General features: G+C 30.1%; 1 protein-coding gene across 2 annotated transcripts; it reads left to right on the top strand.

The window, feature by feature from the left end:
• The first annotated feature begins 462 nt into the window (after nucleotides 1-462).
• On the top strand, nucleotides 463-6,669 carry LOC114189191 (LEC14B homolog). 2 transcript variants are annotated; one of them, XM_028077898.2, is made up of 10 exons: nucleotides 463-676; nucleotides 1,172-1,552; nucleotides 1,706-1,825; nucleotides 2,196-2,273; nucleotides 2,875-3,048; nucleotides 3,395-3,472; nucleotides 4,847-5,022; nucleotides 5,489-5,644; nucleotides 6,110-6,170; nucleotides 6,254-6,669. In XM_028077898.2, exons 2-10 carry the CDS (start codon nucleotides 1,187-1,189, stop codon nucleotides 6,455-6,457), a joined length of 1,413 nt encoding a protein of 470 aa, XP_027933699.1. In that variant the 5' UTR covers nucleotides 463-676; nucleotides 1,172-1,186; the 3' UTR covers nucleotides 6,458-6,669. The 2 variants fall into 2 exon arrangements, with proteins under 2 accessions (XP_027933699.1, XP_027933698.2); XM_028077897.2 differs by lacking the exon at nucleotides 463-676 and adding an exon at nucleotides 918-936.
• The last annotated feature ends 5,682 nt before the right edge of the window (nucleotides 6,670-12,351 follow it).

Below are 12,351 nucleotides of genomic sequence, written 5' to 3'. Positions count from 1 at the left end.
TTCTATGAAACCTTTTTTTCAAAGCTTATTAAAGATATTTAATACATTTTAATATCGAAGAGTCTTATAAGATTTCGATTATTAATAAACTTGATGATAATAAATATTGTTATTTTTTGAGATACATATTTAAGGTTTAGGGTTATTTTCTTGAAATATATTATAAGTGAAATATGTTATTTGTTTCTAAAATTAAATAATGTTTGTTTTTAATTCTAAAAGATCTCTTTAGTTTTTTATTTATAAAAAAGAATCAAACAAATATTTTTACTCTCATCTGTAATTTTAATTGAAATATGTTAGATAATTAATAATAAATATTAACCCTCCTGTTAAACGATATTATTATTATTATTATTATTATTATAATAGTCATACATTTTTACCGTGAATTTTAATTTTAATTGTTAGTAAGAAAATTATTTATTATTTTGAATCTTAATTTAAGTTAGAGCTTGACTCACTACCTGGTATGTCTGTATCAGCCTGTGTGAGTACCTTACGTGTTCAGATAGCAATTTGTGAAGAAACCAAACAAAATAACAAAATGAAGGGCCTTTGACATTTCTAATTTTCCAATATTTAATATTCATTCTTCCCAAATTGTATCACTCACACTGCAACACCAAAACCAACTGATTCAATTCTAGACTTCACTTCTTGTTCCAAATCAGAGGTCACCTTCAATCTCCTATAATTCCTTTGGTTTTTTTTTTTTTTTTATTTATTTCAATTTTCACTTCAGCTGTTTGATCTTTCTCTCTGGAATAATGCTCAATTGTGTTTCATATTGGTATTCAGATGTTCGTTTTCCTTTTAATTACCGTGATTGGACTAAAGTTCCTTTCTTTTTGTTCAATTAGTTTGTTCTCTTCATTTCACACCAACCTTTTGCTGAATCCACAAAAAATGACCGCAAATGAAAACCTTTTAGCTGTGAGCAACGACTGTTTTTAGTTTATTTCATATGATTTGCTTCTTCACTGTGTGAGACTGAAAGGGGTTCTCTTTGGCACTGAATGTTAGCGTTGAATGTTGAAACTCATTCTGGGTTTGAAACAGTTCGAAATTTAAAGATTCTCCTTATATTGTTGAATATTGTTGGGTATTGCTGGCTTAAAATTTCTCTGGCTCAGGGTTTCTCATTGGAATTGGTGTTTTTTTTTTTCAGGATACCGAGAGAATTATGAGTCGGTCGAACAAAAATAAGAGTACTCGTAATAATGAATCTTCTGCGGGTGGAATAGCTGGAGAAAGGGATATTCATCTTGATCATGAAATTGCACAGCTCACAAAACTTAGGTCAAGTCCCCATGAGCTTTTGGGCCGTGTTGTTCCTGGTAGGATGAGGTTGCCTGCATCTACTGTGAGAATGTTAGTTGGTAGAGAAGGTAATTTTTCCGGAAGAGGGAGATTTTCATCAGCTGATGGATGTCATGTGTTAAGCCGGTATTTGCCTACCAAAGGTCCTTGGATTGTGGATAGGATGAAAAGCCGTGCCTATGTTTCACAGTTTTCTGATGACGGTTCTCTTTTTATTGCTGGATTCCAGGTTATTATTATCATTATCATTGTACTTAATGTAGTTGTATGTTTAAATTATGTTTGAAGCGAAGAAGGTTATGTTAAATTGAAGAGTTTTGTACCAGTACAAAAGGGTCACTAGATCTTCATTTCTAGCTGTTCGTGCTTTGTTATAAAACAGGGAAGCCACATACGGGTCTATGATGTTGATAGGGGCTGGAAAATTAAAAAGGACATCTCTGCCAGAAACTTACGGTGGACAATTACTGATACATCTCTCTCACCAGATAAACTCTATCTTGTAAGTTGAGTTGATTGCTAATGAAGTTGGTAATCATGGATATTACTAGGATCAAGGATTTTCAATTAAATACTACCTATTTTGTGAGGCCAAATTCTCTACTAGTATGTTGGTACTCGCCCTCTACCGTGCCTCCAAATTACCCTGAATCTTATATATTAAAAATACTTTTAATATATTTTGAATTATCAAATCAATGTAACTTAAAGACACAATATGGGAAAAACAGCATAGAATCCAAGTTCTAATTTAATTTTGACCATGGCTCATGAATGTGAGCACCTTTATCACAAGTTTGAGTGGTTAACCCCTTTGTTTCTTTTAGCTTCTCGTAGCTCACATTTGACAATTTGTTAATTAATTATTGCAGGTTTATGCCAGTATGTCACCAATTATCCATATTGTTACTGTTGGATCTGGAACAACAGAGTCAATTGCAAACATCACAGTATGTACTGAAACTTGTTCACTCTCATTCTTTATAGACTGTCAAATATGTTTTCATAGCTTTTCAATGTTGTAGAGTGGTAAGCAAATGTTACATTTACAGTTATTTTCCTAGTTGTGTGAAAATTATATTACTTGCAATAACTGTATTCTATGTTATTCTTGTAAGATCAACCACTGGCTAATGCAAAAGTTGTCACCTTATTCTAAGCAATTCAACTCTGTAAAATAAAGAGAAGCTTCTTATGCTTCTATAAAATGCAAAAAATTGTAATGTTCTTTCTTATAGATGCAACCATCCTTTTTATTTATTGTTGATATTTAGCATACACAGATTTGTTCTTATGCATTAAATTTCCAACCTAAAATGTTTTATGATATCTATAATGATAATAAAGGAAATACCCTACCTTGGTTTCTAATTTTTCTTATACCCTTTCACTGCTTATTATGACCGCTTTTGTTTTTCTCATTTTCTATCCAGCTTTTATTCTCTATCTTCTTTCAGTTAAAAATGCGGGCAATGAGTGCCTTTTTCTAATGTATGCACACACATTAAATAATAGTTTGTTTTACATTTGGGGACCTTTCTACTATTGCAGGAAATTCACCATGGATTAAATTTCTCTTCTGATGAAGATGATGATGAATTCGGAATTTTCTCTATCAAGTTTTCAACGGATGGGCAAGAGCTTGTGGCTGGAACCAGTGACAGTTCAATATGTGTATATGATCTTGGAGCAGATAGGCTTAGCCTTAGAATTCCTGCTCACCAGGTATTCTATACTATTTGGTATAACAGTTGCTAATTTTGAATAGTTAACAAAAAACTTGAAATATATGAGGATAGCGATTAAAAGTTGGCTGACTGCTTAAAATCTGAATAATAACTGACACTAAATTTAGATATTTTCTCCTGAACCAGTAAAAACTAGTCATGGTCCATTTTGGAATAGAGTTGGGAATTTTGGGAAGGCAACCAAATTTGAAGCCCGAGAATAATCTCTGCCTTTTCCTTTATCTTTGTAGAATTTACAATTATTGTAGTACAGTGAATCAAGGTGAACCTTTATCTGTGAGCAAGGAAGTGGATCATATCTGATGTGCCTTTTCTTGTTGCAGTCTGATGTTAACACTGTCTGCTTTGCTGACGAATCTGGACATCTAATATATTCTGGAAGTGACGATAGTTTCTGCAAGGTAATATTCATATTATTTGGTTAAAATGAATTTGACAATATCTGCTGATTTCTTTGTTGGCAGTGATATATTTTTTTTACAGCATGCTTTTATTCTATTATTGGTGAGTTAAGTTTATAGTACCGATCACACCCTTAGAGCCATTATAGGACTGATTTGGAAAAGTTTCTCCATAAGGACCTTTAGGAGAGAAAAATATGAAGTAAAAAAAGGTTTTTGGAGAAGCTATGGGAGCGTTTACAAACTAGCTCGTGCATAAGTTATTTTTAACTCGTGGAGAAGTCAATTTCATTTTTTGTTCATGTTTTTCTCTCCTAGAAGTCTTTATGGAGAAATTTGTCAAAACAGACCCTTAAACTGTTGTGGTGAACGGATAGTGGATTTAATTTGATCTCACTCGATGATGGCAATGCAATTAGTTTGAGTTTATTTTAAAGCTAAGGATATAGGTTTTTGTTGTTTCATCTTTTACTAAAACCAAGTGTGTTTTTCATAATGAAGAAGAACTAGGATACTTGAATTTCATTTTTCTGTTTCTTCTGCCAGACCTATTTTAACTAACTTGAAGACTGGCATGTATGTGGAATTAATATTTTAATATCTATTTATTTATTTTTAAATGTTTCTGATAGCAATTTAATATGGGGAAGGATCTTTTACTGTAAAATAATTTAACTTTCCTGAAGGTGTGAAATAAACCAGCATTTAGGTGTTCTCCAAGATTAAGGGGTTTCTTGAGATTTTTTTCTTTGAAATATAGAGGTGCAATTGGTGATTTCCAAGGTTATGCATTTTCTTTTTCTTTAAAATTACTCAAAATCTGCAACCTGAACTTTCCTCAAAGTGCTTTACAACTTTTTTAAACCTTCGTGCTTGTAAAGAGTATTCTTCAAATGCTTGGAAGTTAGTTGAGATGTGACTATTAGTATATTTATTTCAATGATATTATTTAATTTCATAAAAAAGGAACATGTTTACTAACGTTTAATGTGGTAACTGGTTAGGTCTAGATTAATGGATTAGCTACGTTGTCAAGAAAAAGCTTGACAATATAAAGAGCCCAATAGTAGGGCAATATTTATGCTAGTGACTTGTTGGTTGTTGTTTATATAGCCAAGCTTTTCAAAGATTGGATATCTTCGGTTTATGCTGCATACTAAGGAACGAGTTTTCAATAAATATCACATTATATAAAATAAGTATATATTTATGAATGTAGTTGCATCTCAAGGTGCTAGCCCAAAGACAGTGTTCTTTGAAGCTTGGACCTTGCTCATAACTAATGAGCTGAAGATTTAATGTTAATTCTCAAGTTGTTGCTCATTGACACTACTAATAATTTTCAATATTCATGGCTGTTGTGACATTGTGCAGGTGTGGGACAGACGTTGCTTTGTCACCAAAGGACAACCAGCTGGTATCTTAATGGGACATTTAGAAGGCATTACATTCATTGATAGCCGTGGGGATGGCCGATATTTAATTTCGAATGGAAAGGATCAAACTACCAAATTATGGGATATTAGGAAGATGTCTTCTAATGCTATAAAGTAAACATTTTTATCTCTCACTTGTTACGTATGTTAAGATTTATGCCAATGAATTTCATAGCTTCTCTCTGTAACCTGAATTTGCTTTGCTGTTGAAGGAAGAAAGAATACAGAGACCAAAAAACCGAGAGTAATTTAAATAATAAGATTTACAAAGAAAAAAAAGCTAATATTGATTTGAAAAATTTGATCTACAAAAATATAAAGTATTAATTGAGTTTGGAAGTTACATTGAGTCTGTTGATTCTATTGCTAACCCCTTGTAAATGTTATCCTGGTTCTGAACTGATGTGAACAATTGGACTGAGAATTCTGTAGTTAACTGATGCTGCATGAATGGAACTTACTCTTTCAATTGATATATTGGATGATTATTGATCTGGCATGATATTTTATGCTAAGGCAACACTTTGGTTCTGTGATGTGTATTTAAGATAAGAATGATGTTTATTTGTTAAACCAACAGTCTGGGTCTTGGAGATGATGAGTGGGACTATCGGTGGATGGACTATCCTGAATACGCAAGAAATCTAAAGCATCCTCATGATCAGTCATTGGCAACATATAAAGGTCACTCGGTATTGCGTACTTTAGTACGCTGTTATTTCTCACCTTCATACAGGTATCTTTTACTTCTAGAACTTTCTTACTTTGGTGTACCATTGCTCTGTAACATGATTTAAGATTCTAACTTATCCAACATATTTAGCTGTTGAATTGAAATTGCTTATGATTCTTTGTATTTGTTACTTTCATATCAAAATAGCTATATATTTTTTATAGTAATGAACCAAATCAATGGCTGTTAGTTTAGTAACTGGAATATGTTTCACAGAGTGGCTAGGATGTGGCTGTGCTTCATTGTCATCCATGATTCTTTTAAAATTTTCAACATTTTGAAGACCTTCTTGTTTCATTAGATTATAAAACCCAGATTTGAATTAATAGAACAAGTTTCCTCTGGCGTTGGAACTAAATATTGCTGAGAGAATATATTTTTCATGAAATATTGTTTAGCATATTTCAATATTGGTTCTTTTGTGATGATATTCCATGTTCTCACTGATCCTTTCCTTTCTTTTTGCAGCACTGGTCAAAAGTACATTTATACCGGGTCTAGTGATTCCTCTGTATATATATATGACCTGGTAAAAGAAAATTCTCAGATATTTTATGAATAGTTAACTGCATTTGTATGAAGAATTGACTTAATAAAATTTATATTTTGTAGGTAAGTGGTGCACAAGTTGCAAAACTTGATCATCATGAAGCACCAGTACGAGATTGTAGTTGGCACCCGTTTTATCCCATGATGATATCTTCAGCTTGGGATGGTGACATTGTGAGGTGGGAATTTCCTGGGAGTGATGAAGCCACTGTTCCTCCAAATAAAAGAGCAGGTCGAGTTCGTCGGAGAAATTTGCCTTATCTATAGCTTATGCTCTTTGTACATTGTGTCTCTTTATGGAACTTTTGTGTCTCTTCTTCCTCTCTTCTCCTACAGTTATAGAAAGGGTCCCAAAAATTTGTTATCATTATTTATACCTTGTTCTTCCGTTTTGCAAGTCTATCAGGGATGAACATGAAACCTTAGTTATTGTACAATGCTGTCCCCTTATGTATTAATAGACTCCAAATCGTTACTAACTTTAGCCTTTTCACTTTCTATTATATTTTCAAATTTCAAAGGCTGAAAGTTATATCAGATTAATAACAATAAGAGAAATAATCTAATGTTATTTTCTTTCTCTTTTACACTAGTATATACAATTCTGTTATTTTCCCTTTTCTTAACTAAACATGTCACTTCAGAGATGTTTTATCCTTCACTGTTTATAGTTAAGTTTTACATTTAAGTTTGATAAAAAATCATGTAATTAAATCAAAATAACAAAATATGTATAAGTAAAAAAAGAGGTTATATAAAGAAGGGTTACATGAAGTTCAGAAGAGTATGAATGCAATAAATGTATTCTGTTTACAAAAGAAACGGTTGAAATACTAAAATTATTGACTGGATTTTAAAAATTGATATTAACTTACTCTCATCACTTGTGAAAAAAACATCAGATGAAACCAGGTCTTGTTGGTATAATCAAGGGTGTTTAGAATCAAACTCATAAAAGAACAATTGAAATTTGATCATAAAACAATCGATAATAAATTAAAATTGAAAATATTTACAAGAGATGTGTGTGGAAGAGAAAAAAATTAATATACCTAATTTGTTTCACGTTCTATCTTTTTTCATTTTTGTCTATTCTTCTTTTAATTTGATTGGAAATGAAGTAAATCAATTAACTCCCCTTCGAATGAATTGTCTTTAAACCCCCCAAAGATTGAAAGGTCAAGAATCTATAATACCTATACAAGATTGAAAAAAGAATTGCAGAAGTTAGTTGAGAGAATTAAAGATATTGGAAACACGAATGAAGATATTATTTTTCAAAAACCAATAGAATGAATACACTTCTTAGCATATTATCGTCTACATGGTAAGATCTTAATTATCATGAAAGATATGATAACTAGAGTCACAATCAAAGATAAGGAGAGAACAAAAGAGGGAAGAATAATGCAAATTCAGACAATGGATCTTAATCAACAATAAAATGGATTCATGCTTTCCAAAATTTTATCTTTGACTATTGAAGTATAATTCATAAGTATGCATTACCCTAAATAACAATTATATGTTTAAAAAAGTTATTCAAAGTTTAAGACTAATAATAATTTCAGCTCATCAATAACTTCAACATCATAGCATGCTATTGGTGGTTAGATATGACTTCTTTTCTTACGACAACTTTGAAAACGAGTTTGAAGACTGGGTTGTTATGAGTGCACGAAAAACGAATCTTTATAATAATTAACATGATTATGTATGAAGGGTGGAGTTTTATTTGCATCCTAAAGTGGATCACAAGAGATGTGTCATCATCCTTATTAATGCTCGTGTGTGCATTTAGGGTTCATAATTGCCAGCATGCACTTGGAATATCCCTTTTGATAACTTTCCTCCCCAAAAACAACGTTCAAAGTGCATTCTCCATCTATGCATCGGCCAATGTTTTCATTTTAGTAATCATTTTCTATTATAATATACACTCCTTTTCTAGGTCAAATACTACATTCTAAGATTATGCATCCAAATATGTGTTACATCTTGAGAGTAGAGAATCAATGGGTTTGTACTCTATCCACTGGATAAATATCTCTTCCGTATTTGTATTTATATTTGTGTGAATATCCGTGATACGGGTACCTGCATATTTTTTTAATATCTACAGATATCTACGGGTACCTGTAGGTATTTACAAAAGAAAAAAAATAATATTTAATAAAAGGCTTAAATACCTTTTTGGTCCTCATTTTCGTAGTGTTTGTTGCGGATGACCCTCATTTTGACAAAATATTTAAAATGGTCCTCATTTTTACCGAATGTTTAAAATGGTCCTCATTTTTGCAATTCGTGTTTTATTTGGTCCTGTAACGCTGTTTAAATCATTAACAGAGCACTGTACAGGTGGCACGGTTTGTATTAGGGTATATGGCTAATTAACGTTAATTTTTCAATTTAGGAGAAATTTTGCAATTAGGAAAATTTATTCGTCTTCGTCTTTCTTGAGCTCAGATTTGCAGGAGAAGCAGCTAATACTTGTCATTTCATCATTGGATTGCAAAGGTATAGCAATAAGGTATCTCTGTAAGCATCAATATTTAACTCTTTAATCGTTAACATTACTCTTTCCCAAACTGCTAGGTGTGTGCTCCTAGCAGCCTTCCATAGTATCTTTAATTTTTTGCCAGAGAATCTTTTATTTGCATACAAATGCCTCATGCAAAATATTAGCTGCAATGACAATCCAATGATGGAATGACAAGTATTAGTTGCTTCCTCTGCAAATCCGAGTTCAAGAAAGACGAAGATGAAGAGATTTCCCTAATTGCAAAATTTCCCCTAAATTAAAAAAATTAATGTTAATTAGCCATATGTACAATGCTCTGTTAATGATTTAAACAACGTTACAGAAAATGACCAAATAAAACATGATTTGCAAAAAAAATGAGGACCATTTTTAAATATTCTGTCAAAATGAGGACCATCCGCAACAAAAACTACGAAAATGATGACCAAAAAGGTATTTAAGCCTTAATAAAAGAATTTAATCATAAATCCAAATAAAAATACAATGCATAACCTTTATAAATTTCAAACAAAGTGAAACTAATTCATTTAAATAGTGTTGAATGACAGTTTACAAATAAATGAATTTTTTTTAAAATCAATTGATAAAAAATAACACATTCAAAATCAATATGTTAATGTTTTAATAATTTTTTTAATTTAAATTAGAGTATAGCGGGTACGGGTATCTACGAGTACAAAATATTATGATAGTCGTACTCACGCCATTAACATGCGGGTATAAAAAATACTAGTACCAATTACTTGCGGGTATCCATTTTCAATATCCATTTCCTTTCCGTTACGAGTTTTATTCGCGGGGTACCCGCCCCGTTAACATGTGGGTATAAAAAATACTTGGACCTATTACTCATGAGTATCCATTCTCAATATTCATTTCTGTCCCGTTACAAGTTTTATTTACAGATACCCATGAATACGAATTTTTTTGACATCCTTAATTGAGAGGATTATGCTTCATTGAGATTGATTAATAATTGGATTTATTTTTTAACTCAATAATATATAAAGAAAAAAAATCACATAATCATTATCTTAACATTTTAGATTAAAAGTTGATTCATTCTCATTATTCACGTGTCTTTTAGAAAATCCCTCAAAAGATTTGTCATTAATATGTATCTCAAATCACATTAAATTGAGGAGAGGTTAAGCTTTGTGTAATTATGATTTTGATAGAATATTGGGTAAAGGAGTGTGGTGGCCGTACATTCAACACCCCCATCAAGTAAACTGATGAAAAAAAAGGCTCATTGGATGAAGGACTTCATGAATCATCATTCATGGAAGATGGACCAACATGATGATATCCCCTATGAAAAAAGAGAAATGACATGATAAGATGATACACAAATCACATCCTAAGCCATTTTCCTTTGTGTAAAAGAGTTTATCATTTAAGTTTTGGATATTTAGTAAGATAAAGAAAAACGTGTTGAACTTGGCCAATGAATATTTTCTCTCTCAATTAACATGGTGTGGCAAAATTATTAGATAATCTTGCATTTAAATTCGTGCTTAAGTTTTTATCTTAATTTTGAACATATGAAAGGACATTTATTGAGAGAAAAAAAAAAGTTCAATCTTTTTAATGGATCCTAGTATTTTCGAAAATTAGGTATTAACTTTGAAGGAAAGACATAACCAAGTTCACATGAAGAAAAAAAAGGTTGTCGTCCCTATCCATTTCCACTTCACGTGTATACTTTGTTCACTGTGTCTCTGGTGCAAGTAAAAATGCCACACATACTTTTTTTTAGCACGGAAAATTATCTTTTATAAATTTTTTACGATAGATATTTGATGAATGGATGAAAAAAAAATGATGTGACCTAGAAAAAAAATGTTTAATGTGTATTAAAAAATAAACCTTGTCAAATTTTATTAAAAAAAATTGTTAATATATCATATTCCTTTTTAATACTACTCCAACACCTTTACAAAAATATCTTGTGTCATTTGTTTGAAAGTAGCAGAATTTATTTTATTTTTTTTGAAATATCGTTAGTAATAATTTTCTCATGTAGATATAGACTGTTAAAATAATTTAAGTGTAAAAATTAACATTAATTTTAGATGGTGTGGGCTAAATAGTGTTTTTTATTTCTATCTAATTTTTTTTTAAAGAACATTGATTATGAAGATGTTTAGATGATATAGAAAGACATTGAAAGAAGTATCTATGCTTAGTATATTTTTGAAAGGATAATTAATTTCTAAAGTGAAAAAAAAAATGGATGAAAAAAAGAAGAAGAAAAGATGATGTTATATACACTTTCACGTGTACAAAGTTTATGAGAGGTTAGTGAAGGACGAAAGCCCAAATTAAAGAGAGACATTTGTCGCAAAAAGCATAACATCTTTTGCTGCATAAATTTTCCCAAATTTCATTTTTCTTCGTTTACATTTTCTATGTTTTCTATCTCTAAATCAATTAATCAAAATATTCCATTCATGATTGTCTTTTGTAGAAAACAAATAAAGAAAAACTTAAAAAGACAATTTCTGTCTACAGGTAAACAAAATATATTTTAAATGGCGGAAATTATTAAACAGTGAATTTATATTTCTCTGGCATACAATTTTTTTGTTCAATTTTATTCTTTAATAAATAATTTTTAAATCAAATAATTATCTTAACAATTTTAACTTTTTAAGTTGCCTTTTTTGTAAATATAATTATTATTTTAAAATTGACATTTTTATTGAACTTAACTATTTTTTAAACTAAAATATCTTTTTATATAAAATAAATAAAATTTATATACAGTAGAATTGTAAAAGTAATTTACATTTTATTACAACAAATAAATTATACAAATACATAAAAAACTTGAATATGCTTATCCCATTAAAAAACTATATTTTTCAAATAATAAATAAGATCAAACTCACCCAATCTTTTGTTTCAATCTGAATTTTGGAAAGTAAACATTTATTTGTTAAAGTAATCTTAAGTTTAGGTGGAGCAGAAAAAACATCTTTTGGTGAAATTTCTATATATAGTGGCGAGAATATGCTAAGTAGTGGCTATGGCCCATTACATCTATAAAAGTACTTCACTTTTTGACCAAATTATAAACACACTTTTTTTTTTTCTTTTTCTTTTCTCACTTGAAAAATGATACACATTTCCTCTTTAGGAAAAGGCATCATCTTAATACACACAATTTTATTTTTAAAACCATATTTATAGCATAGCATTTCATAGTCGCTCAATAGGAATATAGTTATTGCCCTATGAGTGGATACAACACAAATTAAAAATTTTATAAAGTTATTGCAATCGTATTTTGGTACATTTAGTTTCTATAATGAAATTTGGTAAGGATCATATAATGTAAGTTGAAATTTTATAAATTTTTTAATTGAATAAGTTTTAAATGTTCCACACACACACACACACACACATATATATATATATATATATATATATATATATATATATACATTTTTATTTAGGTGTTAATATAATTTATTTTTTGAAATCGTGTGTATCTAATAAATTAATCGTTTTGTTTAAGTATTTTCATTATTTGTGATAAGTTTATTTTTATGAGTCAATTAAGTTGTCTCATGGTGATCTTAATAGTAATACTCATCTTAAGTTTTTTCTACAA

The sequence above is a fragment of the Vigna unguiculata genome, chromosome 6 (genome assembly GCF_037176805.1).
Source record: "Vigna unguiculata cultivar grain cowpea cultivar isolate G323 ecotype 2 chromosome 6, ASM3717680v1, whole genome shotgun sequence".
In the NCBI taxonomy this organism is placed as follows: Eukaryota; Viridiplantae; Streptophyta; class Magnoliopsida; order Fabales; family Fabaceae; genus Vigna; species Vigna unguiculata.
This window is presented reverse-complemented; position numbering and strand designations above follow the sequence as displayed.